Source organism: Myotis yumanensis, unplaced genomic scaffold, assembly GCF_028538775.1.
Source record: "Myotis yumanensis isolate MYYU_CA2020_CCGP unplaced genomic scaffold, mMyoYum1.0.hap1 SCAF_8, whole genome shotgun sequence".
NCBI classification, from domain to species: domain Eukaryota; kingdom Metazoa; phylum Chordata; class Mammalia; order Chiroptera; family Vespertilionidae; genus Myotis; species Myotis yumanensis.
The window spans coordinates 35,065,737-35,093,645 of NW_027223759.1; the positions used below are offsets into that span (position 1 = coordinate 35,065,737).

The 27,909-nt window shown below is 53.3% G+C and overlaps 1 protein-coding gene across 6 annotated transcripts in view; it reads right to left on the bottom strand.

Moving 5' to 3' along the window:
* The window catches only part of HDAC4 (histone deacetylase 4), a 233,521-nt gene that overhangs the window by 18,692 nt on the left and 186,920 nt on the right, over window positions 1–27,909 (bottom strand). For 4 of the 6 annotated variants that reach the window (XM_070422527.1, XM_070422529.1, XM_070422526.1 and 1 more), the window contains 9 exons: window positions 25,090–25,276; window positions 23,344–23,477; window positions 19,731–19,851; window positions 17,266–17,312; window positions 13,624–13,731; window positions 11,527–11,582; window positions 9,483–9,570; window positions 7,498–7,617; window positions 6,601–6,698 (listed from right to left, as the gene is read on the bottom strand). In XM_070422527.1, the coding sequence (XP_070278628.1) occupies window positions 6,601–6,698; window positions 7,498–7,617; window positions 9,483–9,570; window positions 11,527–11,582; window positions 13,624–13,731; window positions 17,266–17,312; window positions 19,731–19,851; window positions 23,344–23,477; window positions 25,090–25,276 (959 nt within the window). The remainder of the gene's footprint in view (window positions 1–6,600; window positions 6,699–7,497; window positions 7,618–9,482; window positions 9,571–11,526; window positions 11,583–13,623; window positions 13,732–17,265; window positions 17,313–19,730; window positions 19,852–23,343; window positions 23,478–25,089; window positions 25,277–27,909) is intronic. The other 2 variants (XM_070422531.1, XM_070422530.1) reach the window with 1 other exon arrangement.

Here is a 27,909-nt window from a genome sequence, read left to right on the forward strand (position 1 = left end):
GGTTTTGTACGAGGCTTTCGCTGCAGACCGTGGAGGTGGTCTGTAATGCCCAGCACCAGCTGCACCAACATGGGGAAGTGGAGCCAGCTACCAGGGCTGCTAAGAGTCCTCCCCAAAGATGCGGATGGCTCTGCTCACCTTACACTGGCCCTGATTCAAGATGGGCACAGCCATGCCTCTGGCACCAGGGACACAGGGCCGTGTGGCTGAGGAGGTGGGAGAGCCCTTCAGCAGCCCTGGCCCTGAGGAAGCCCTCCTACCTCCTTCCACTCACCCCAAGGGCCATGTTAGCAACAAATGACCATACGCACACTTGCAACGGTGCTGCATCGGGTTAGTTAAAAAGGAATTCTACACTTGAGATTTTTAAAGGGAAAACTGATGGTCACATTAAAGAGAATTGATAGTTAAAAATACACACACCACTGAGAGGTTTGGGGTTAAGTTATATGAGGGAAAGAAGGAAAAAGGTTTACTTGAATACAGAGAAAACACTGAACACAAAACCACCACCTGGGAGCCTGCAGTGTAATGAGGTCAGTGTGTCCCTTAAACATGTGCTTTGTGTTTTGATTGAAGAACTATTAAATTTGGAACTCAGCAGTGGCATCTGCCATTTAAGCTTGTTTCTCAGACTCTCCTTCCTCCCTCTGTAGATGAGGTGGGCAAGGTGGGCAGAATCTCAGGTGCTTGGGGCCCATGTCCCTGAAGTGGGCAGAGGAAGGTGGACATGACGATCTAAATGCGCTGGGAGCCTCTGCTGACGCGTTGCCCAGCCCCATGGGGGAAGTCCAGCATTCACAATTTCTCCATCTGTTTCTTAGAGCAGCTCAAACAGTTTCTGCTGCACCAAAGGCTGCTCGGTGCTCCCGCAGCTCACCCAATGACTCATCTCTGAGTCCTGGTTCCATTCACTTGGAGCTTCAGAGGCCCTCAGGGGGAGGAGGTCACAGGCACCAGGCATGGCCCATGGTCCTTCCCCACGGCAGAGCCCTGGGGACACCATGGCCAAGGACTTTTATTACAGAATGAAATTGCCATTTAAGTCAGCAAAGTCAACTCCATAAAGTACCAACTTTGCCAAAGGACACAAACATGCTCAAATTTAAATGTTCCTCTACTCTGGAACTACCCTGGATTGCGATCCCATTGAAAAGCCACCTGGTCTCCGGTGGAAGGAGTGATGAAAACCCACCACCTGTCTCTGCAGAACCCATGCTGCAGAGCACCTGGCCCTACTCCGAGAACACGCACCACCCAGTGCTGAAGGACCCCGAGCCAGCGCTTCCTGGAGGAGAGCGTGGGCTGTGCCATGTGACTTTCATCTGCTCCAGGTGGGGCTGAGTGCCTGCCATGAAAACAGGCAATGGCAGCTGAGAAACTCGCTTCTGGAACCTCACACTAGAGTCACAGCAGACGGACGAGGCTGGGTTTTGAACAGTTCGCTGCATTCCCTTTTCCAAGGCCAAGCGCAGTTCATAAACTTCCCCGGGAAGCACCTCTGCACTAGCCTCAGGGTGTGCGCCTTGGGCACCGTCCATCAGGGCCCAAGGAACAAAACACAGGATCTGGATGGGCTTGGCTAGCTTTCAGTCTGCGGGCCACACGGCCATGTGTGAGCTGCACACGCACCATGTGAACACACTAGCATGACGGTGCCCCAGTAAAACTTGACTTAAAACACATGGCGGATTTGGCACAAGGACCCCACTTTGCCAACCCCGGCCCCACACATCATTACAACCATGGTGATGCTATTCAATGCCCGGCACCAGTTCCAGATTTTAACATGTTTCATTGTGTCTATGGGGATGTGATAACCAAAGTTCACAGATTCTGTGAATGCAAAGGGGTGTCTGTTACACAAAGCACATGCTCCTGAGCAGGCACAGGGCTGTGTTAACAATCCTGCCATGACACCACCCCTGTGCCCTGGCTGATCTGTCCCTCCAGGTGCCCTGGAAGCATCATCCACACAGATGGGCCTGTGGACGCCTCCTCTCTTGAGGTGCCTGGAAGCTTGGGCTGCCAGTGCTACCTGCTCTCCTCAGCCTTCCTTCCATAGCACGTGCTTCCTGTTCCTGTAGATGTGTAACATGTGTCTGCAGCTGGGACATTCCTGTGTGCTGGAGCGGCCAGACCAGGAGCAGCAGTTGCCACACTGACAGACCACACCCACCTCCATCCCCCCTGTCTTATAGGAGGTGGTTGCCTTCCACACTGATGGCACCATTTCAACAATCAGCATTGTGATGACTGAAAATTCCATTTATTATATGCTGTGACTTTGGTGCTTTGTGTCCCATCTTTTGAGAAAGCCACAAAAACCATGTTTGCACCAGAGCCACTGGGCCAGTGGCTGGAGCAACTGTCCATCAAGTATTTGAACTCTACTGAGAGTTAGAATCAGAACAAACATAGAAATTACGGGAACCCATCTGCTCTGGCCTGGCTGCCACCGGCGGTGATGCCCATAGCCCTGCCCTGCTCCTGTTTACCCACAGGCATGGTGGCCAAAGAAGGTGCACAGACAGCTAGGACACAGCTAGATCCTGAGACTGGTCTGAGCTCCCCCCACACTGAGAAGACCAGTCCCCTCCAGAGCCTGCTGCCTGCACCTAAAGTCCCCCTCCCTCATGCTCTGAAACCGGGGGCCCATTTGCTCCCAGCCTCCTCACCTCTCAGAGGTCATCCTGGTGAAGTGGGCACACCCCTCCCTCCCTCCCGTAGCCTCCGCGGGGGTGGAGGGACGCCTTCCCTGGGCCCCTGGGCCTCTTGACTCTAACCTATTCTCACCCTTCCCCTCCCTGCCTCTCTTGCCATGTCTTGCTCCGTAGGCTTCTCCATACCCCACCTGTCACCACCACAGGAGGCCTCAGACCCACGCAGCATCCCTCCCTCATGGGTCCAACAGCCTCACTGACATTGTCCTCAAGGCCACCTCCACTGCCAGGGCCCTTTGCTGCTTGAAGCTGACCTTGGCCTCTGCCTCACTCTGGGCAGGGCCCCAGCTTCCCCACTGGGCACTAGCCTGCCTCTGAGCCTGTGTCTTCCCCCAGCTCCTGTCCCCTCCCCCAGGTCCTCAGAAGAGCAGTGTGTTTGCTGTCTCTTGTCCCTACCTCCCATTCACTCCTGTGCATTCTGTCTTAACCTCTTCTGACTGTCTTCCCTGAGTCACCAGTGGCCCCCTACCAACTGCCAAATAGAGGGACACTTTCCAGCTGTTTCCTGGAAATCTGCTAAAACACCATTGACCCCACTACACTGTCCTCCACTGACCCTGTTGTGCCGTCCTTCGCCCAGCCCAGACCTGCTCCTCTTGATTCTCTGTCCACTACCCCTACCCTCGTCCACCAGCACTTGAGCCCCCGTCCCCCCTCAGTTCTATCTGATCACCAACATTCTGAGGTGGCCCTTCCCACCCTGTTCCCCATCCTGGTCAGGGTTGCCATCCTTCCCTGGGCTTGTCCACGGAATCTAGTGCAGTCCACCCATCCTGGAACCAACTCTGTCACCAAACTGCCACGAGATAGCCATCAAACATGCAGAACACACCGCCTTAGTCACCTGGTCAGAGCCCTGGACACTCACTGTCAGAGTCACAGTCCAGCTCCCTGGAAGCAGCCACACAGCCTGGACTGGCTCCTGTGGGAAAGCCCTGTTCCCTGACACCCATGCCAGCTCACTCCTGCAAGACTTGTGAGTGGGCACGGGTACATGCACCTGCTGCAGCACTGTGGTCCCCGTCTGAGTCACCTGAGGGGGCAGGCACTGCATGGATCACCTGTTCCATTCCCGCCGCCCAGGGCAGGGCAGTTGAACATGAGACTGCCCAATTCTGAGTTTCTAGCTTACATCTTTTGCTTCTAAAATCACCGCAGAATGTCCTCGGGTAAAATTTAGAGACATGTTGAAGAGACATGGAGAGAACACAGAATGTCATGGACATTTCAACACAACAGAAAAGTTAGAAAGAAGCAAAACACACCTTAAGGACATAACAAAAGTCAGAAGTGCCTCAACCTGACGCCATGCCCGAAAGGCCAGGGAAGGCGACATGAACCTGCCCGGCTGTTCAATCGCTGGGTCACTGCAATTACCACTTTGGGATGTGCAGGTCCCCTGACACCTCTCAGACACTATGTCACAATGAAATCCAAATTATGACATCAGAGTACGGACAATCCCAATTTCACTTCCTCACTGCTGATAGGTGGACCTGCTGGGCTGCCAGTAAGTGAGGGGTTAAGGAAAGTGCACCATTATCTCCTCCAGCCCAGGCCCTCAGCTCCTCAGCCAACTTCAAAGCCTCACCCCACTGGTTTGAATTAGGCCCCCTTTTCTCCTACAAGCCTCCCGCCCCAGGAGAAAGCACCGCTGCTCCTGGATTTCATTAGGGGCAGTTTTCTTATCTCCTCTTCATCGCAGGCTTGATCTCCTGAAATGCAATGTGGCAGGCAGGGTCTGAGGAACACGGTGCTCCGTCTGAGGCACGCACTGTCCGCGGGGCCCCAAGGGGAGCAGCACAGAAGAAAGGGGAAAACGGATCCTGACCCTCTTCCCCCTCCGACGATCAATGCCCAGGGAACCATAAATTGTAAACTTCAAAGTGCTATTTTACATTAAAATCAATAAAAAAAAACAACCCGACACAATTTTCCTTTTCAAAGAAGTTATTTAAGCTTTAAAAAGCTCATTTGATAAGGTATCATCATGTACACACTTGGCAGGAGATTAAAACAGAATGTCGACAGCAACTCCAAGGGAAAGGTTCATCTTAAAGGCTGGCCTGGGGAGGGGGACGACTTTCAGGGCCGCCTAGCTGCCCCTCACCCTGCCCACCACCAATGAAATGCCAGAGGAGGTGCCAACACGTCCGCCTAGGATCGGAGTGCACAGGGCACTGACAAGCTGCAAGTGCCAATCTAGTCAAACCTGGCCCGAAAAATGGTCTGAAAGAAGAGAGACTACCCAGTTTTTACCACTTCTCTGACTACACCAGGTGTGGGCTATGTTGTGCCCTGGTCCCCTGGGTGGCACCAACAGTCACTTGGGCACTGTTTACGCCCCTCACGGTGGCATCTGGACACCTATTTCAAAAGGAACCCCCTGAGAGGGCCAGTTCTCAGGCAGGAGGGGACAGTGATGCTGAGTGGCTGTTCCATGCACATGCAGCGACTGCCCAGGTGCGGAAGCCACACGGGTTCAGATTTCATGAAGCTGATATTTAACTGTGCACATGAGAAAATTGTCAGATGTTTTGGGGCCTCCTTCTCTCTTAAATTAGGCAGGGTAATTATCAAAATTCCACGATATTTGATAGAGCAGCCGTGGGCAAACTACAGCCCGTGGGCCGGATCCGGCCCATTTGAAATGAATAAAACTAAAAAAAAAAAAGACCGTACCCTTTATGTAATGATGTTTACTTTGAATTTATATTAGTTCACACAAACACCCCATCCAGCTTTTGTTCCGGCCCTCCGGTCCAGTTTAAGAACCCATTGTGGCCCTCGAGTCAAAAAGTTTGCCCACCCCTGTGATAGAGTAAGAAGAAACATCAAAATTAGACCAATGAGGCCAGGAGAAAAAGTAATTCGGTGCCAATCAGAGTAGGTCTTCCAAGAGGCAACTGGCTCCTATTTTCACAGACCAATTCTGTTGTTGGAGCTGCAGACCGAAGGCCTCTCCATTGCAGGCCCCACACGCCTGCTGATACTGGGGAGTAGGACCCTGTTCTGAGGTGAGTGAGCAGATGCTGTGAAGGGTCCTGTGACCCACACAGGTCTCACTGGGACGTGAGGCAGAACCCTCAGCAAAGCTTTCGCCAGATGTGTCCTTACTGAATCTCAGCCTCCAGAGAAGGAGGTGGAAAGTCACTGGGGATGCCCCGGGGCACCAACTCCTGGGTTTTCTGAGATGGTCAGACTTCACCATTGAACAAAACTCTCCTCCTCTCGCAGGCCCTGCCCCACCCTGAGCTGCCCATTCTGCCATTTTAACATCAACAGAGGCCACCTGTGCTATAGGAATTACTTCAATCTGGCCCAGATCAAACCAGAAATCACCATTTGATGACAAAAGCAAACACTGAGGCTCAATTCTAGGGCCCAGAATAACACCAAGCAAGTGCATGAATGGGGAGGCTATCTAGTTTATCAATAAAGGAGGAAGATCTTTTTCTGTCTCCCGTCTTCTCAAAGAGGTTTCTGGAAGCTAAGTCAGGAGACCACAGCCTTCCAGATTTGAACACCCGCTTTTCGCTAATACACCTCCTGGCCCCTTCACTGAACCATTGGGACCCAAAGTGCACAGCCTGGAGCTCTGCAGACAAAGGTCAGAAGACAGCCTCAAAGATTCCACCTTCAGCTTCAACAAGGAACTGAGACTGCACGCTAGGGCCTCAGAGCATTGCCCCTCCACATGAAGGATAGAAAGGTCTGTCTCTGGAAGGTGTACCTGGGGGACGCTGGAGGGTCCTCCTGAGAGGGTTCTGGGTGCTTATGAAGGAGGGCGAGGGTCAAAGTCAACAGGAACTGAGACATGGGGGTGGAGTTCCTGGAGGTCCCTAAATGCCCGTGGACAGGAAGCCAGGACAGTTACCTGAAGGCTGCCAAGTACTCTGCATCTCCCATGGGGGGGTCAAGGCCACCAGTGAAAGCCATGTTGACGTTGAAGCCCACGCCTGGCCCTGTGCCCACCTGTGGGAAGGAAACATGTTCAGGCCCTCGACAGACCAGCCCTGGTGGTCCCACAGCAGAGCTGTGGCTGTGCTCCTCATGAGCTGTCACTGGTCCCTACAACCCCTGACATGCTGACTCCGATGGCGGCATGCTTTCACAGAATTTGGGGCTCTCGCCCCGCCCACCTGACCTGTGGATGCAGTGGGGGCCACCCTTTCCCTGGGCCCTGGATGAACTGCAGCTCTGTGCTGAGTGACAGACACAGGCCAGCAGAGGGCCACTAGGAAATGCCTGCAGATGAGCTGCCCTTTCAACTTCCTTCCGGGAAATAATATCTGGAGGTGGAGCAGCTGTTTCCTAGGGTGGGATTCCCCACTGCTAGGGCCTCCACAGGCTTGGCTGGGGCTGAGGGTGTCATGAAGGCTCTGAGCCTGTTGTCCTGGGGCCCAATGTCTGGCACCACAGGTGAAAGCAGAGCACAGTCAGCCTGCCCGAGGGACTGGACAAGAGCACGGCCTGCATAGCAGCCATTCCTGGAGGAAGAAGGGCACCCTGCTCCCTGCTCAGGAACACCTCTGTCGGCCTATACTGGAATGGGAAACGGTCTCCAGGCCTTCACTTACACATCAGACAAAAGTCAGGCTGCTGTGCACACATGGGATGGAATTCAGACCAATGTCTGCCTCAAGTCACCTTCTGGGGTTTCCATGAGTGGGTAGCCCTTGCTTTTGCTGTGCAGATGTCCACTCTGTCTCCAGGGTAGCCCTGCCTTGACCTCCTCCCAAAGTCCTGCACACCTACAGGAGGCCCTGAGTACCTCGTCAGGCGCTCCGCTGCCTGGGAAGAAGTTGCCGTCGTCGTAGCGGTGCAGTGAGATGTAGAGGACATTGGGGTCGCTGTAGAAGGCCTGCTGGGTCCCATTTCCATGGTGCACATCCTGAGAACAGGGAGAGCGGACTCAGTCTGGGCCATGCCAGGATATCTCCTAGGCTCAGTCCCCCAGCAGCCCAGCCAGGCCACTAACTTCACAGGGATGCCAGCCCCTTGCCCCGGGGACTCGGTCAGAGGGCCCCAGGGACCAGAGGGAAGGGTCCCGGGACTGTGCCCAAATTCTTAGCACCAGAATAGACTGCAGGCTTTTGGCAACAAAAGGCTGGTGTTTCAACCCTGCCTGGAGGCCAGTTTTCCAGATCACTTGACTAATTTCTTGCTTGGCTGTGTTTGTGAAAAGTGAGCCACTTCCTCCCTCCTCTGACCATGGCTGCGGATGTTCGAGCACATGCGAAGGGTCAGCTCTGTGCCTGACGCTGGGGTAAGCGGTGGGGGTGGGGGTGGGGGGAGTGGGAACTCGGGGCAGGCCTATCCCACAGGCTGAGTGGCAGGTGCACAAGGCACCCGGCACTGTGGGCCCAGATCCCAAACTAAACTGACAAACCACTTCTCCTAACCACAATGGGTGGCCAGGCTTCCACTAGGCCCTAGGCCCCACTTCCTTGGCCAGGACCATGAGGCCACCGAGAAGGGGCCTCCTTCATACAGTGTGCACATGAGGGGCTGCTTGCATGTCAGTGATTGGGAATACCAGAGAACTGCTTAGTATCCTTCTCTTCTTTATAAAAGTCATCTGTGCTCATTACAGAAAACACGGGACCACGGTACATAAGGAGTTGTGAGAAACAAACATGCAGTCCCAGCCACCAGGAACCACTGATGCTGTGCAGACAGGCGGCAGGTGCACACCACCTGTACCCTGTGGGACATGGCAGCACATGCCTCAGTGAGGTTCCCTGAAGGTTCCGCATAGGTCACCAACTTTCGCCAACTGCTACAGCCACGTCTGCGCTGATCACGTGGCTGAGCTGTTATAAATCACATGGCACCTGTCGCCTCCCCAGCATTTCTAGTTATTCCGTTAGGAGCAACTAAGGGCTCAGGGACATAGGCGCCAGACACACTGCAGCCAGTGACTCTGTTTTCACTGAGGCCACATAAGTCGCGCGGCCTCAGCCACCTAAGTGCCCCTGGAACTCTGTGACCAGCACCCACATCTGGGAGCTTGCCCAGTATCCTGGGTTGTGTTTGGTTTTTCTTATCCAAAGTGAGAGGACTTTGCATTATAAGTCATACTCCTACCTGGTGTACTTAACTTCTTTCCTTAAAATTTTATAAAATTAATCATAAATACCCAAGAGAATACCCTTTACTCCCCCGTCCCCCCCAAAAAAAGAATTAAGTTAACACCTTGACCATCCACCTCCAGTACCAGAACCCATGACCCTGATTGTGGAGTTCAGAGGTCACAGCGTTTCTAACTAGAGCTTGCCCTTTGGCGCACTGGGGTTGTGAGAAGTGGCACTTCCTACAGGGAATGGGGAAGGAACGTAAAGCAGCACAAACTGGGTCTCCGGTGCCGGTGCCAAGGGAAGAAGGGCGCTTTCTCACAAGGGAAGCTGCACACTGGTCCAGGGGAGAGGGCGGCCTGTGCTCTCAGACGGAGGCACCATCTCCTCCTAAACCTGCTTCTCAGCGAGGCTTTGCCAGGGTTGCACCCAACCACTGGCACATTTCTAGGCATTTTGGGAACCCAATTATCGGCAGGATCATCTATTGAAGTTGGAAATAGATCCGTAACAGGTCTGGGCTTTTATTTTCTGAACCTTTGAGATAGTTTCCAGAAGCTAAGGTCCACAAATCTAGATGTCTAAGGAGGCAGAAACGCTTGCCTTCTCCCTCTACACAGGACAGTCTTCCTGCGAGAATCACAGCTCCCCCAGCCCTGCCCTGGTGAGGGAGGCCCCTTACCCAGTCCACTATGAGCGTCTTGCTCACGTTCAGCCTCTGTTGGAGAAGCCTGGCTGCAACAGCCACGGAGTTGAAGTAGCAGAAACCCCTGCAGGTGAGAATCAGGAGAAACGGAGAAAAAAATATAGGATTGGATCAGGTTTGGTATTTTTTTTTTTTTGAGATTTTTTAGAGAGAGAGGAAGAGAGAGGGAGAAACAATAGATGAGAGAGGTAAACATCCATGACCTGCCTCCTGCATGCCCCATACTGGGGAGCGAACCCACAACCTGGATAAGTGCCCTGCCCAGGAATCAAAAGGGCCACCATTCAGTGTACAGATGATGCCCAACCGAGCCACACTGCCCAGAGCTAGATCAGTTTTTACGTAACTTGCAACAGAACCATCAAGAGTTTAAGAGGGTCTGGTGAATGTACAGTTTCTAATCAAGCAGTTTGAGAACCTTACTTGATGCTTATGATTGACAGACCAGTCTCCTGTGTGCAGACGGCCAGGCTCCCTGTAAGAAAATCCATTTCATTTTGTACCAACATCTCGCTCTTACTGGCCTCTCAAGAGACACCATGGGCCACAGACACAGACGTGTGACCTAGTTTAGTTGCTCACTGCCAATCTTTCCACGTTCTAAGACATACGACAATGATGTATACAGGCACCCCACTGACTGACTAATTCCAGAGTCTTATTCAAGAGAGCAAGAAAAGCTAAGAAAGTGATCCAGGTAAAAATGAAAGTCTTCTCAGTCTAAATCTGTTTTTGTGGAATTCCCACAGAACCGGGTGGCCTGCTTTTTGCTACTGGAATCCAGGCTGCAGTCTGGGAGCCGCCCCCTAGGACGTGAGGCTACAGCTCGGTGCACAGCGGAGAAACTGCACCGAAAACACCTCTGTCACCCACTGCAGTCATTTGGGTTTACTACTCAGAATATCCAACACTGAGATTCAAGCTAGAAGTCACTCTGAGCACTGAGACAAGGCCCTGCTCCCAAGTGGCCTGGAGTGAGTGCTCTGGGCCATGGGGCAGCCAGCGACTTCTCAGATGAGGCTGCAAATACTCCAACCCACATCCACCTCCTTCTTCCTACACAAAGATGATTCCTTCTGAAACTCTGCTCTGACTCCCTTACTCCGGATTTGAAATGACAGGAGGTCCTCTGGGTATCACGGATTAGTCTGTGGTCCCACTGTGGTCTAGCGGCTTTACGAGGGCGTTGCCCTCCCTGCCCTTCCTGGCTCCACCTGACAGTGCTGTCTGCCAGGTGACATGCCACGACTCACTCTTCAAGGCACAGCCCCAACGTCACCTCCTCCTAACTCACCTGGGCTGTCTCCTGGCCAGGGGAGGCCACCGTGTTCACTGGGGTGGTTTCCTAGCCCAGTGAGAGGGCACCTCACCCTGCAAGCAGCAGAGGCACTCTGCACAACACCTGAGGCTGAGTGAGTCCTTGTGACCTTGCCCCAGGTGAGTGTGCACCAGTCACTGGCTCTCCACGAACATGATGGATTGGACAATCCATACATCACATGCACCACCTCAGCCACCGCCTCAGAGGCACACAGCCAGGGGAATCCGAACCCCGAACAAAGTCCAGGGAGCGGGCCGTGAGGTCATAACCTGGAGCTTTCAGCTTCATCATCACCATACTGTAAGCAGTTACCTGAGAGGTCATACTGAAAACAAGTGGAGGGTTTGACCCTGAATGCTCAGTAACAAGGACGGGCCACATGGACTCGTCTATACAATGTAAGCTTTCTCTCCCAATTTTTTGCAGCACACTTAACAACTGACTTGTCTAGACTAATTCTGTGGATTCCTTTCATTCCTTTCCATTCTCCGATTCCCTTTTCATCACAACCATCAGCAAAGTTGACCTTTGACTACAGAGCTGCTCGGTTAGTCACTCATGCTAGATCGGGGACACTTGGTGTGGAAGACATGCAAGCACATTCCACATCACAGGAGGTTTGGCAGGTGGCAACTTCAGTCCTTTAAGGAGTCAGACACCAGCCCCTCCCCCACCTGCAGGGCCCATGTGTCTACTTACATGGGCGTGCTCTCCTCTGCGTGATGTCCTGGAGGGCGGACCACGGCAAAGCCATTCTACACACAATACCAGACATGTGGGGGCAAACAGGGAGGAAAGATTGGTTTTACGTCAGTGAGAAAATCATACAAACTGAATGGTTAGCAGACTCAGAGGACACTCGAGGATGTGGATTTATGCAGAACCCAGGGCATAGATAGGAACAGGATAAAGGGCTGACTGCAGCATTGCTGAGATGGCTAGTCTACAGGCGATTGTGGTTACTAAGGGAAAGTCATCCCTGACTCTCTACCTTTGCTGGCCTGCTGGCCAGGGTGGACACTGCTCAGTGTGCAATTCTGGGAGGGCTGGAGAGAACCCTTAGTGCAGGACTCTCCAGGAAGCAACCTGACGGGGTCCCTGGGTGTAGATGAAATAGAAGGGGCTCGGCTGTGGGGCAGATGTCATGTCCCAGTTTGGCCTTGACATGAAGGTCTGTCATTATCACTGTAGCTCAGTATACAGGGGAGTGGGCCACGTGGAAAACAAGCCCATCAGCACCTGGAAGAAATATCTCAGAAGCTGGGAGCTGCACACCCCTGCCTTCTGTTAGAACCTCTAGGTTAGGTAGGCTTTAAAAAACCATCTCCTTTAAAGACACTCTGTAGCTGCTGTATACAATGTACAATGTATACACTGCACAGGATGTATACATTGTATAGGATGCGTGCACTGAACAGAATGTATACACTATAAAAATAGTCTCCATGAGCATCTCTTGGTCTCACCAGCAACAGGAAGCTGTGTGGTCAGTCTATACACTCAGTAGACAGACCCATCTCCCTGCACACAGACTCTGTGCAGTGGTGTTAAGAGCACAGACCACAGACCCTGGGCACCGTGCCCCTCCAGGGGCAGCTGTCATAATGACCCTAACCTTTCCTACTGTGCTGGCCACTGTGTGGATGCACTGGTGGGCCCACTGAGAGTGTCATAGCAGGAACTCAGGCACCCACATGCAGTGCGATTTTCGCCACACATTTGCAGAGGAAAAGGCAAAATGTTCTCAATGAAGCAGTAAACTTATTGATGTCATCAACTCTCGACCCTGAACACACGCCTGTCCCAAGTGGAGAAGCGTGAGGCTGTGTGAGCAGTTCTGCCGCTGACCTGAGCCTGGCTGCTCCCTGCAGGAGCACCAGTTTTCCTCAAAAGCAGTGAATAGGACTTCCTCAAAAATAAACCAAGTGAGCTGTCCTTGGGGAAAGTGGCACTCAGTGGTAGCCTTCGTGCTAAGATCTGAGTGTTCAGTGAAAATGAGCCAACATTCGGGAACCTGGATTGAGCACTCCTCCTGGCACTCGGAAGACAGTCCTGAGTGCTGAATGTGCAGTGAGACGGGCAAGGCTGGAAAGACATGCATCACCCAATGAGCCCATATTTCCAAATGACCAGTGTTACACAGGTCACGTGTAGACACGGGATCTATTCAATGTGCAAGACAGGCCAATGGATTTTCATGTTAAGAATTACAGCTCACTGACTGTTTCAGGTGCCACATTGCAACTAAATTAAAGAGACTTCCACTTGCTGAATTTTGGTGCGGCATCAAAGAATATCCACAATTACCTCAGAAAGCTATTGATATACTACCCCTTTCCCCAATTCCGTGTCTGTGTGAGGCTGACTTTCCTCATGTACTTCAACCAAAATAGCATGTCGCCAGAGAGCACACAGAAGTAGCTATGAGAACCCAGCTGACCTACTGAGCCATACAGATATTTATAAATGTTTTTAAAGTTTCTCGGCTTCATCTCTAATATGGTCCATGCTGATGACACAACTTACACACACAAGAGTTTTTGGGGTGCTCCAATACTTTCTAAGACTATAAAGTGCTTGAGGACCCATACCTCTGAGGACAGCTAGGTAATATGTTTATACAGATGTAGGAAATGTTCCTCTTGATTCACAGCTGTTGACAGAACAGGGTCCCCCCTTTGCGCCTCATTGTGCCTGTCTAGAGGGGGAGTCACAGTGGCTGTTTTCTCCCCCTCTCCCGGAAATGTCCAGGCAGGTTTCCTGCTAGGAGCCCATCTCTGCCGCATGCTCACTGACCTTCAGCTCCCCTGTGGCCACCTTGAAGACCAGCTCCACCACGCAGCCCACAGCCAGGCGGGCTGCCCCCGATGAGTGCACCTCGTTCCATATGGTGTCACTGTCCACCTGTGGAAACAACACTCAACAGTGAGACCTTGCCGTGGGCTCTTGTCCCAGAGCCTGTCTCTTCCTCACCAATTACAGAACATACCTTACCTCTTTTCAAAGGCATGCCAAAAATACTAAGCAAGAAAAGAACAGTGACTGCACCAACACCAGTGTGTCTGGGTTTGCCCTTGCTGGAGTGTCACTGTATTCTCAGCTGCTCCGACACATTCAAAGCTGAGTACAGATGTCAAGGTTGCCCGGTCAGTTCCTGTTTGTTTTTACTACAACTGCAGTCGAGTTAAACTAACAATTAGCAAAATGATATGTGAGAAGAATTAGAGGTCTTTCCAAATTATGGCCTTATTTTGTGCAGAATTTAATTAGAAGCACCAAATACTTGATAAGTTCTATAGGAATGGAGGCATGGAGTGGGGGTGAGGGGAGTGAAGGTCTCCCGGAACATCCTGGTGGACTGTGCACCACGCTCTGCCCAGGTGATGGCATGTCTGCCTGTTCACGGCCACTGTGTGCAGACATGTCAGCAATTTCTTTGTGGGTACTGGTTTATTTATTGAGGCATATTAGATTTTTTAAGGCTGGGAGAGAAGGAGACAGAGACAGGCCTCAGTTTTGTGAAGAATGTCTCCTTGTAGAACAGGGGGAGAGGGGGACAGGATTAAGCACAAAGCCCCTGGGCGCTGTGCCCCATCGACATGTGCCTTGGCCACACACACTGCATGTCCTGTTTTGGGACAAGCCCAGCGAAGATTCTGAGAAGTAGTGCAGTAACATGATTGTTTATCTTTAATATAGTGTCTGCAAGTCTATATGAGGACCCTCCTCTCCAAATTCATCTCCTCCGAGCGCTGAATGCTTTGGGACTCCTGAGACGGAGGCCCAGGCAGCTGCACACTACTGAGATGTTGCTGCCAAAACTGTGCCTACTCCTCCTGGCAGGTGTGTCCTGATGCACAAGCTCTTGCCCACCTGATTACGACACTGACTATTCATGCGGGTGGATGAACTTCTTTCAAGGAAGCCTTGAAGCTGTATCTTCAAAGCCAGATGATTTAAAATAAAGTACATTTCTGAGGGGTTTGAGCCACTGCCTGATGAGTGCTACTTCTCGAGGGTTATTCTTCCCAATGACCAAACTTCTATGTTCTCTAATAGTTTCCAAATGTCAAAGGAATGCTATGCGCTTCCCCAACTCTCCCAGCTTTGATATTCAACTTCCAAAGCCCGGCTTCCGTGCTAGGGCACACTGCTCTGCTGTCCTCGGACGGTCCGTTCACACAACCATCTGCACCCAGTCCTGGCTGCAGAAACACCTCACTAAAATCAAAGGTGACAGCCCTTGACCGACAGCCAGTGGGGGTGGCCAACCGCTGCCTGTGCCTTCAGGAGGATAACACTTTCATAGGCAGGCCAGCCCCAAGGCTGCTCCTCTGAGGACCGAAGGCAGTTTGGGCAAAACCACTCAGGTTATTTCTCTCTACAGGAGAAGATTTGGGCTTTAGGGCCAAGTAACACAGTATGAGGAGGGAGTAAACTCACACAGCGCGTACTTCGAAGGTCCCTGCTCTCCCCCTGCTCACCCTGGGTCCTGTACCATCCTACCCAGAGCCAACAACAGCCCCCAGCCCCACAGTGGGATACCAGGACCTTTCACTACTTCAGGGCTGGCCCTCCAGCTGCTGGCCACTAGACTGTGGATAAGCCTGGAATGGTCAGCCCTCAGTCCCGAGTTCCAGAAGCATGAGGTCCTGGGGAGGGGGTGCAGCCTGGACAAGTGGCCCCGTCAGGAGGTGACCCTGCTTAGAGCGAGGCAGCAATGTGCCTGTTAATTCAGGGCAGGACCCACTGCACGCAAAGAACAGAGTGGATGCAGAAGGCTTTCCACAGAGACCGGGGTGGACAGACGAGGCGGCCCTTTAGGAGTGCAGAGCACGGGCACAGGACTCAGCACCAGGGCCTGCCAGCAGGGGACTCACCAAGTCCTCACTAAGGGAAACCTGTAATAACCAGGAGGTGAGCAAAGCAGTTTCTTTTACCGGGTTGAGAAGAGGTAAATCACCTTAGCCTCTATGTAACAGTTAAGGAAGAATAGTTATACACCTAGATGCTAACTTAAAGCGAGCAGCCTCTTTCACTGCTTCCTGATGTTCCCACCCACACTTGGGCTCCTAAGGTCAGCTGGACCCTGGTGCTGGAAGGAGAAGCTGAGGCCGAGGAGGACTGTGCTGCACCAGTAACACAGGTAATTATGGAAACAATGGAAAGAGACACCCTGCGGTTCACTCCTAATTATCCCACAGGCTCCCCTCGACCAGTCCATGTGCTGGGACTTTTGTCCCCGAGCTTGGGGGCCTCTTGTGCCTGGGTGTGAGCTGGGCTCTGGTCAGCCTGCGGTCAGGTCTGGACTCACACTGGGGAGGGGCACCCAGCTCAAGGTCCCACTCAGCTTTCATTTGTAAATTATAAGTCCTGCCTTGCCCCGTGCTAGCTGCAGGGCTGTGCGAATCCAAACCTTTTCAAGTCTGGCCAGAAATTTGCCCCGAATTAAGAGATTGCAGCCTACTTACAATTCAGAATAAAACAACTCTAGGAGGGCTTGGTGGTGGATGAATAAATGCCACTGATTCGCTTTCTGACGGGATAATTTTCAAAGCAGCGATTTTTGTAAAGACTCAGGAAGAAAACAATTTTGTTTCATTTCCATAACAGAATCCAGACCTTGGGTTTCACCCTGAGACCTGTAATTACACGCACACCCTGCCGCTGCGCAGTTTCAGCCCGACAGCTTTGTTGTCCACTCGGCCACTTCCCGGGTCGCTGGGACCTCATGGCCAGCAGATCTCGAGGAGGCCCGGTCTCACTTTCAAACTGCAGCTCTGTTCCTGCCCCCACCCTCCCTCATCCGAGTAAGTGGGGGCCAGGAGCCCCTTCTTTATTCAAGAGGCTTTGGCTGGGGAGACCCCACCTTCCCTGAACCGAGGGAGGCTGACACCCATACCAGAAAGTCCACCTAGTTCAGTGCCCACATTAAAACTCGGGGCCCCATAAGTGTCTCCCTGACCTGATCTGATCTGCTTAAAAGTATGTCAGAGTTGGACAAGCAGTGAACACACCAAGCTGGCAGCTTCTGGAACTTCAGTGGCCCTTAAACATCAGGCTTCTGCAGCCCGAGCTTCACTGGGGCTTGGGTTTGGACACTGGGACAAAGATTTTCACCACCTGAGTCGGGACGAGCAGACCTTGCTCTGCAGCTAGGAGACCAGCCCGCACACCCGATCCCGTTTCCTAAGGCAAGCCATGGTGCCAGACGACCCTCCCCAGGAAGGTGCCCGAGTCCAGCCATCAAATGCTCACAGGCTCACGGGGCCTTTGAAGCCACACGTGTGAGCGGCAGGGCAGCCCGGCTGCCAGCCCGTTTATGGAAAACACCTGGCAGCCATTATCCACTCGGCAGAGAGCGAGGCGGCGGTTTCTGTGACCACTGGGACCCTGAGAACAAACAGGACATTATTTACACATTAAAGAAATACTTACCCCAACACCGCCACAGGGCAGCCTGACAAACATGGACGTCAGCGAGCCTGCAGGAGAAGAAGAGCCAAGGTCAGAGGGCCAAGGTCACAGGGCACAGTGTGGGCTCTGGAAATGCTGCGGGTTCCTGAAAGGCGTGGGTACCATCATACATCCCAACTGAGGGCAACCTAGTTTCAAAGATAGAACTGTACCCCCTACGCTGGGTGGCACCTGGTGGGCAGTGGGTCCTGGGCTTGCGGGACCTTCCTTAAGGCAGGGGAGGCACCCACGGGTGGGCTTTGCTTCCAGCCAGAGCTTGTGCACCTTGCGTGGCACAGCCCCATGCTCCTGAAGGCTGTGTCTGAGCAAACCTCATTCATCTGATCTGATGGGCTGCATGGTGAGCCTCACTGCCGCCCTAATGTTGGGTTAAGTCCCAAGAACAGACCTGACCTGGATCCACAGAGAGCTTCACCGATGCCCCTAACGCTGGGTTAAGTCCCAAGGCCCCAGCAGCCCCCCAGCTGTAAACAGGGAAAGGAGCTGGAATACAATGAGCCATTCAGACAAGAGGGATCTTTCTAGAATGTGAATAAAGACAGACCCCTCCCCACTGACAAATGTTTGAAGTTCACTTGGATGGTGCATGAAGTTGGCCATCTGGGAAGGCCTGCCCAGCCCCAGAACACAGGAGCAAGCCTCCCCAGCCCTTTCCAGGTCACCGCTGTCAGAAGACGACCCCCTGACTTCCAGGAACACCTAGGAGGGTGACCGACCAGCCCCCTTGAGTCCACAGTGCACTGCAGCCCAGCCAAGCTGTCCCTGCACATCCGCTACACAGGTCTTGCACGGGACTCAGGAATTTGTGGATTTAATTAGAAGAGGAAGAGAAGCCACCCAGCCGTGTTTAAACACCTAATTAGGGTTAAGTTAATACCTGAGATAATCACCAGCTATTACTATGTCTGGGACACTCAGACTGACGACAGTGGCGTGTCCTGGTGAGGACAACCCTCAGATTAAAGTAGATCCCAAGTGGTGAGAAGGAAACCAATCAGGTGTCCTCACAGCCACATGAACAGATTTTAAAACACAAAGTTTAGCAGAAAAGAAAAAGTAGAGTGATTTATAGCATCATGGATGCAAACTGCACACACTTGACGCTGCCCTGTGACTAGAGACCTCCCTGCGGCTGGAGTTGGGGTTACTGGTTTGTGCTATGGCAGCAGGACCATAGGCCCCTCTCCCAGAAGGAGGAGACACTCCAGGCAGCAAAACCTGTGCTGAAGCAGTGACATTTCCTGGAGGATCCTGGAGACTCCGGGGACTGGGCACTGCTGGTCATGCTGTGTGGCTGTCTTCTGCATGTAGCCTCCTCGGTCAGTCCCTCCTGCTGAGGCCACTTACCCTCTCCCCACTGTCCACTGTCCTCATCTGTTAAGGCTCCTTTCTTCCAAACCCTTCCTGGCCCCAGGCTAGATGTCCTTTCCTCTGGCCCTACAATGCTGGCTCATTTCTGGATATGCCCCGCCCTTCTCTGCACTGCAGCTCTAGCTTCCAGCCCTCCACAAGCCATGTGTCCCTCCGTAGCCTCTGTCCCCTACCTTGGCTCAGACTTCCCTGCCCTCTGCCTAAGTCCTTCTCCACGACTCCGGGATGAGGGCCCTGTACACCCCCAAACACCCCCCAGAGCTGAGAGACACAGTTGCTTTTTTGGGGGGAGTAGCAGGATCATTCACATGAAGGGTGTACATGATGTACATGTATAGTCTACGTCACAAACATCCTGTGACGGAGACCACATCCACACCCTCCTCCACAGGGACCAGGAACCTCTCCCCTGCTCCTGGCCAATGGTCCCCACACTTTTACTTATGGTTCTACCTCCTATGTCATATCTTAAACCACAAGAGCTGAGCTTTGAAAAACTGAGTTAAGTAGCAAGAACAAAGCAGAGAACAAAAGTGCCTCTGTGGGCTGACGGCTCCCAGGCCATGACAGTGGAGGGAATCTTCGGTCCACACCCTGACATCAGCTTTCCCAGGGCTCCCAAGGCATCATGGGGAACAGGGTTCAGGACAGCAGAGCATTGGGCAGGGCTCAGACCAGGCTCCTTGCAGGCGAGGGCAGGTGGCAGGCTGGGAACTCGAGCATCTAACCTCTGCCGTCTCAGATTCTGTGAAACCAGTGGTTCCCACACCGTACACAACACATGGACACAACCAAGACTTGGAACCCCACTAGATACACAGGGTAAAAACTCCTCCTCCAGCACCTCACCTTAGAACTGGATGCAGGCCCTACAGAGAAGGCCTCTCCCTGCCTGGTGGCCCGGGCAGAGCCTGGTGGGTGACACTCACTGTCTCAGCCATAGCCTCAAGGGCCGAGGACGGGATGTCCTCCTGTGACCAGGCACAGAGCGGCCTTGAGTGAGCACAGGGCTGGAAACAGCCGCGGGCAGTAAAGTTAGGAAGGCCTCGGAATACCTAGACGTTTCTTACTGTCCAGTTTCTGCCTGTTGAGCGGGTTCGTGCCGTAGAGTAGAGTGTGTGCCTCCGAATGCACAGTCTGCAGCTCCTCCAGGGTGGCCTTCCGTCCTCGGATGCACTGTGGGGACACAAGGGAGAGGTCACTCATATTGCCCAAGTGGGCTCAGGTTCAAGGGAAAACAACCACCCAGAGGAAACTGAACTGTACACGTGCAGGAGCAGAAAGTTATTTGGTTATTGCAAAATACAAAGCAAACCTCACCCTACACAATGTTCCTTAAATTTCCAGGGAGGGCTTACTTTAATTGTAACTGAAAAATGTTTAAAAAGACAATTCCAGCCTTCAATGCTTTAACCTTCACTGTCACACAAATTATCTGGCATCAAATTACTACTCTACTTCCCCACTGCCAGGGTCTGGACTAAAAACAGAGAGGATTTGCCAGGGGCAGTGGCGCTGCCTCCTGAGTTCTCCCTGAGAGGAGGCTGGGGCCCGCGTCCCCGAGCACTACCCAGTGCCGGAAAGAAGCAACCTTCTGGGGAGCCCAGAGAAACCTGAGATCGGCCTTGGATCTCCATCCACGCCGCTCCATCTGTATTTTTCTTTGGTTTAGAAATTACCCAAATCAAGACTCCAGTGCTGTTTTCAGATTTCCCCAGAAATTAACATAAAAATTTCTATTCTTTAGTTGAGTTACATTTACTTGATCTTGTAGCAGGAGGGGTTAGTTCATGAGATGAGATTAAAGTTGACATTTTACACTACAGTGGTTTCTGAGAGTCAGAACACAGCCAGAGGCCCTGGTGGTGGTGGTCTGGGGACACCCTGGGCTGCCAGACAGCGTGACACTCCTGAGCACAGAGCCAGGCCAGCAGCTTCTCCTGCGCCTGAAACCTCTGGGGTGATCTGGAACTACTCAGAATAGGGCAGCTCCTCTAGAGACCGTGCTGAAGCAGGAGGTAAAAGCAGAGGGAGCTGGCTACAAGCTGCCTGTGGCTGCCTCATTGATGGCCCAGCCTCAGCGTGGAGGAGAATAAGCTCCAAGGAAAGATCCACTCACTCATCTTTCAGCACCATGCCGAATCCAACGCAGCAGCTCGAGCAGGGGAGCCCACCCAATGGACACCCCCACAGTCATCTGCCTAGAGCGAGGGGCCTTGGCTAGGACATCTGGGATCCTGGGAAGTCCCTCTAACTTCTCCTATCAGGGGTCAACTCCTATAAATGTGTCCAGTGCCAGGCCATGTACTCTTCCATCCAGGGGACTGTGCTGGGAGCCAAGTGTAAGGGGTGGTGACAGGGACACTGTACTCCCTTGGGCTGAGTGACCACATATCACCCTGAGCCAAGAGGTGCAGTTCAAGGTGCACAGCCCACCCGGGTCCCTGAATGAGTGCTGTGCGGAGGCCACATGTTTCCACCCAGTCTCCTCTAGACCGTCGTGCTGACTCGGGTCTGACCCATGAACCACAGGCCCCTCCCCTCCTTGGTACCCGAGTCCTGCAGGTCTAGGGACCCACTGCAGTCATCAGCGAGGACAGGTGGGCACCCCCTATGGTGCCAAAGGAGGTGGAAGAGGGTTGAAGCTTTATTCTTCTGCGTCTCATGTCTCACCCCACCTTGCCGTATTGGCTTTCCTGGCTGAGAAACTACTGCAGAGACCTCTGGCCTCCTTGACCCTCTTGGGGACAAGGAGGGAGGGACAGGAAGCTGGTCATGGGGATTTCAGATGCCCCAGCAGCCCTATGGAGGAGGAGCAGGGCCAGGGTGGTCTGCAGGAGGAGAAACAGGTTACAGCTGTGTCTGCAGAGGCGATGCTGCCCCCTAGTGGTGAGTTCTGGCAACCCAGAACAGGTGCCAAGCTCCATTCCTCACTAGTGGTCAAGGTCCTCCCCAGGGCACTAGAGGACAGGATTCTGGACCGGACCTTTGTGCCCCATTTCCCTCCAAAAATCACGTCAAAAACTGCAAAAGATGGGGAACTAAAGTTCCTAAACATTCCAGCTTCTGGAGGAGGAGGAGGAGGAGGAAGAGGAGGAGGAGGGGGGGGGGGGACTCAAGGGGGGACTCGAATGGGAAAGCGGGGGGGTGGGCTCAAGTGGGGAAATGGGGGGACTTGAGTGGGAAAGTGAGGGGACTTGTGGGGGGAAGTGAGGGAATTTGAGTGGGGGACAGGGGGACTCGAGAAGGGAAGGGGGACTCGAATGAAGTGGGGGGACTCGAGTGGGGAAGTGAAGGGACTTGAGGGGGGCTCAGCAGGGTTCTGGATGTGCTGGCTTTCTGTGACATGCCTGCCCCAGCTGTGGCCCAGGTGGCTTGGGCTGTGATGCACAGATATGGACAGTTTGTCATCAACTGCAGGGCCCTAGCTTCCCAGAGTCACTCTGCAGAGCAGCATGTCCCATCCCTGGTGTTGTGGGATTCCCAATGTGTGAGAGACACAGCAGGTGTCCCACTTAATGGGTACTTGGGGACCGGGGCCATTGTCCTGGAGTATCCTGGGAGTTGGGTGCTGCTGGTCCCACTCCATAGACAGGACTGTGAGGTGTCCCCGAGCCTGGGCCCCTCTTCATGCACCCACTAATTGCAAGGCCTCCCTGAGAGCTACACTCCTTCATGATGGCTGCACTCCAGGGCAAAGAGCATGAGTTGGGTCGCTCCGTGAAAACATTTTCCCCATCAGCAGGATGAAAGACCGTCCTTCATGTTACTCAGCAGAGCCTTCCTGTCCTCACAGGCCGGGGACCACTGCAGCCATCTGTGGGCGGAGACTGGAATCCCAGGCCCTGATGGGCCAGGAGGTGGGGGCCCTCCTTATCTGAGAGTGAGACTGGCCTTCACTATCCCAGGCAGTGGGGAGACCGAGGACCAGCTGGAACCCTCTCACTCCACTCAGAGAGGGTGGGGGCTCTATGACCGTGAATCAAATTCCAACCAGACCAGGCAGGACCAGACTGTGACTCAAATTCCCACACCATTCACAGCCCCGTGGGAACTTGGATACTGAGGGGTACCTCAGACCTGACACTTTCCACATACTGGGAGAAGCTTCAGGAATGTTAAGTGAGAGGACACTGACAGGAAAAGCAACAGGGCTCGTTTCCCTGTTTCTCTAGCTCCTGCTGGAGGGCAGCCTGCATGCATCCTGGGAGCTGATGGGAGAATAGCCTCAGAATGGTTCCTCCAGGGGAATGACCAGACGGAAAATAAGGGGCTTCAGCAACAGTGTGCCGGGAGAGAGTAGAGCAGCGTGTGACCAGGGTATAGGACAGAGGGGTACAGAGGGACCAGGGGGTGCAGAGAGACAAGAGGGGTGCAGGGGGATAGAGGGATGCAGGGGGACTGAGTGCAGGTGGACCAGGGGATGCAGGGGACCAGCGGGTACAGAGGGACCAGGGTGCAGGACAGAGGTGAGCCTTCCTTTAGGAGGCCTTGGGCTTTTAGGAAAACAGCCCTGGGCATCTTCCAGAAGGCAGGCCTGAATATCCCAAGCTGCCAGTCCTTATCATGGAAATGCTCACAGGTCCCCTCCCCGCAGGGTCCCACACTCCACACCGGATTCCTGCAGGCTGTGTGGGCCACCCTCCCTGCTGCTCCGGGCAGCCTTACCTCGCATTTGCCTCGGAGGCCAGTCTCCTGCAGCCGAGACCAGATGCTCTGGATCCTGCCGGCGTGCTCGGGGTGGCTGTTGCTGTTCCCGCAGGTGCACTGGTGCTTCAGCATCAGTGTGTCGTACACTAGGCCTGCAGGGAGGCAGTGGCGAGACCCTCAGAGCAGCAGGGGTGCTTGGCAGCAGGCTGCCCACCACCAGCCCAGAAAGCTACCATCTTGCGGCAAACCACCACTTCCATAGAAGTGGACAGAGGCTCACATCGTGTCCCATCCTGCAGGGACGATTCATTAGAAAAATCAAAGTTCATCAGAACCCCTCAACTGCAGTTCATAGAAACGAAAACCAAGGAGAGGTCGAGAGGGTGAACTGGGCAATGGCTTTGGTGCACACTTGCCTAGAATCGAGCCAACAACACTTCTGGGGTGTGGTGCCCTGCCCAGTGGGAGCAGGCAAAGGAAAAAGACACGAAAAGGAGGCCCACCCTAGGACTCTGATCTCCAGCATTAATGCTGTGCGGCATTCATGTTGCAGAGGACCATGGCGACTTCTAGAAATGAGATTTTGGTCTAAATAGCCAAGTCTATCTGCCAGGGACCAACCTCTTTTTTAAGCGGTCCTAGTGGACTGGACTGTCCAAGGCTCCTAGATTCAGAGGAAATACAAGGCATGGTCTCTGCTGTGAGCTGTGCTCCGGGCTCATCTTGGTAGTGGCCAAGATCTGCTCCCTGCCAGGAAGGGCCACCTGCTGCCCACATGAACCTGTGCAGTCTCTGGTCTCCTTTCTGAGAAGCAACAATTTAATTTCTGGATAATCACTACTTAAGCTTTTCTCTGAAAATGGACAATATCCTTCTAAGAGCTGACAAAGAGAACTTAACCACACTTAGATATAACTGTGAAAAAAATTAAGACATTTTATAAGGATTGTTTGAAGGATGAAATCATTCTGAATTTTGACATATTGTTGTTGTTAATATATCATTGAAAAGAAACATTAGGTGAAAATAGTGTTAAAAGCAACCCTGGCTTCCTTCCGCCTCAGGCCGATGTGGCTGCGCAGCGGCACACTCAAGAGCCCAGTGCCTCAGACCCCAGTGGGTGCCTGGCTCAACCACCCAGTTCTCATTCCTGACTTGTGTGTGGAGCCTTTCAAGCAGAAACAAGATTTCCACCAGCAGACATGTGCCCCAGCTTGGGCATGGTGAAGTGGGGCAACACAGAACAGCACAGTAGGAATCGTGACCACTGGCAACAAGGAGGACAGCAATGCAGAGTCTAAGGCCCTAGATATAGGCTCAGCTCAAGGAAGGGACAGAGGAGAAAGGGCAGGTTCACTGCCCCGGCTGATGACAGGGAGGTGTCCAGCCTGCACACGCACATTCACGCTGGCCTGGGATGGACCTTTCTCTGGAGGACAATGACTCTCTGGGAAGGGAGGGTGGGCTTCTATGCCAGGAGAAAGCCCCCAGGATCATAGATGGAGGGCAGGGGAAGGGAGCCTCAGTGAGCCATCCATCTGACACCCCCCCCCCCCCCCCCCCACCCAGGGAAGGAGGTTGGGTCAGGTGTGAGGCTGCCCAGCCCTCCAGCCCTAGAAGTGGCCTGTCCCTGACACCGCACCTGGCCTGACACCTCACCCCAAAGCACACCTCCCAGACAGACGTCTGTCAAATCCCGGCTGCCCTGCCAGGCAGTCCAAGGCCCAACACCACCCCCACCCCAGCCCTCCCTGCTCATGTTACCTGTGGTGAACCTCGGTTTGCTGGGGGGCTCCTGCACAGACATGGGGAAGGTGGCAGACGCTGGGGAGGACTGTGCCCGGGACAGAGGCCGGTGGCCGCCGAAGGACACAGGGATGCCAGCGGCCTCCATGGAGGCCTGGTAGTTCCTCAGCTGGTGGATCCGCTGCTGTTCCAGCAGGAGCGCTTGCTACGGGGAAACACGTTTTGTTGCTTCAAAGAAACCTTACACCCCTAAGGGCTCTGCATGTCCTTTTCTCATGTATCATTCATCCCTCTGCCCGCCTCCCCTCCACCCGCTCACCATTGTGCCATGCACGGTGGCACCTGGATGGACACTGAGGATGGCCACCAGATGCCCCAGCAGCCTGCAGGCAGCCCTTCTGGTCAACTCTGTTGTCTTGGTTTTGACCAAGAGCACTTGCTCTGCATGTCAGAAACCTGGGCAGAAAAGCCCACTGCAGAAGAGAAATGCTAATTCTACTTCATTTGCCACCGTCTCCCTGTCCTGGCCCCTCACTGTCTCATGCCCTCACTTGATGACAGGAATGACTGCTGAAGCAAGGAAGATGTGAGCAATCAGGTTCCTGACACCCAGGGCCCAAGCAGCTGGGGTGACAGGGCCGGGAGGGTGTGGCTGTGCCTCTGAGGAGGTAGGGACCTACATGAATAATCCCAGGACTGATAGCCATCTTTCAGGAAAAAACAAAAAACAAACAAACAAAAAAACAGAGTAGAAAGGGGTGAATTAAACACATACATCCATGAAAAGTCCTCCCTCACCCCACCCCACCCCAAAAAAATCTTGTTTCTGTGTGAAGAATGGCTTCGTAAGAGCACAAATGCGACCAGGATCTAAAGCCTAAAAGCCAGCAGGTCTCTGACCTCTCTCCCCCTCTGTACTGCTGGCCAGTGGAGATATAAAGGAGGACTCTGGAAGGGGCTGTGGAGGCTGCTGGGACAGAGGGGCTCCAACCCAGGGCTGCAGTGCAGGTGAAGTGCTAGGTCTGTGGAGCATGGGGCCACTCAGCCAGGGCCTGAGGGAGAAAGACCCCGATGGGACGCTGCGGACAGGCTGAGGTGTGTGTCCTGAGGGAGGCATAGTAGATCCATAGGGAGCGAAGGGCAGGGATGACCTTGCGGCCAGCCCCGCCCTGCCCGAGGAGCTGCTGATATCCAGGCCACCCTGGGACAGCAAAGGAAGGATGGGTCCACATCCTACTTTATAGGCTGAGGTGCCAGAGAAAGCAGAGCCTGCCAAATCCTCCGCAAATCGTGCCTTAGTTTTCATGTATAAATCTTGTCATTCTGGAAGGTCTGTTTTCCCAGCCCCTGGGGGAGGGGCAGGCACACCGCAGGCTGGGGGGCAGGGAAGAGCCCTGAGATGCTGGGAGGACCTGAGCAGGAGGCTCCCCTGGATCCTGAAGGATTCACACCCAGCTTCACGGCCACCTACAACCAACCAGACCTCTTCCCAGTACAGGTTTTCCAAAAACTCAGATATAGTGTCTCACGTTTACATCTGTAAATTGCTACTTGCACCACTGAGTTTCCCTGATGAGGACCTCTGCTAATTATTCTCCAAAGAACATAGAAAATTAGTGTTTTTAATGACTGCCTCAGGCTTGGAGTACAACAAGGCTATTTTTCCTAAATAAATGCTGATGGCTTTATCATCTACAAGATATTTACCCTAAAAATTTACATAAGTACTTTCCAATCTCATATCCGGTACTAATAACACAATGAATTCCAGTTATAATAAGAAATCTGCTTCCTTCATAACTCCGAGACCTACACAGACGACGGAATGAAGCCCTGTGGGGTCCTGTTGGCCAGGACAGCCAGCCAGGCACTCCTACTGCTGTAGCTGCACAGCAGAAGACAAGGTTCCTTTGGTTAGAACCTCTATATTTTCATTAAGTGCCATTTCCACTGCATTTTGCAGAGCAGTGGCTTAGTGCCTGGGTGCTAAGAACGTGGCCTGAGATGGTCCCCCTCTGAATGAGAAACAGAAAAAGCACTATACAAGCAGCCAGCTGCAGGGCCCCCCATGAAACCCAGAAGGGGTGAAGGGTGTGGCCTGCCGCCCACACGAGGCCTCTAGAGAAATCTAAGGTCCTGTGTGTCACAGGTGGTGTCTTTCTTGGTGCTGCTGGGGGAGGTGCGGGAGCTGCAGGGGGCCACATGCCTGGGCTGTCAGAGATCAGTGGTGCACAACTGGATGGCTAGGATATCTAGCGGAGAGAGGGGAGGGGACAAGCCAGGGCCTGCACCCTGGACAGAGCTCTGTTGCTGGAGGACAAGATCCACTCCACTTCGAGAGCACCCTTTGGCTCTCATGTGCAGTTCGTTAGGAGTAAGCAACCTCCTTGGTGGCACTTGGGCCTCTTAACACGAGAGGGCCTTGCTGCCTGCCTGGCTGACCTAGTGTTTTGTTGAATCATTCATCAGATATATTCACCAGTCTCTTGTGAGTTTGGTTATTGTGTGCCAGTGCCCAGAACCCTTACTGGCTCTGGGCACCTGGCTGGCACTACTTTTCTGGATCTGCAAGGCTGGTCACTGCTGTCTCCTCAGGCTCCAAAGGCCCTGCCTACCTTTTTGATCAACTAAAAAATTAATCTCCCTCCCCGGACCTTTAGTGATTATGCTGAATCCTACTAACACTTGGCTTTATGTTTACCACAGCTTATATACCTGAAAGAAAACCATCCCTTGGGAGTCTGGGCCAACGCTGGCTGGAAAGTAGGTGCATAAATGCCCACAGTGGACAAATGGCCAGTATGTCTAGATACAGCTAAGGTAAACAGACATAGAACC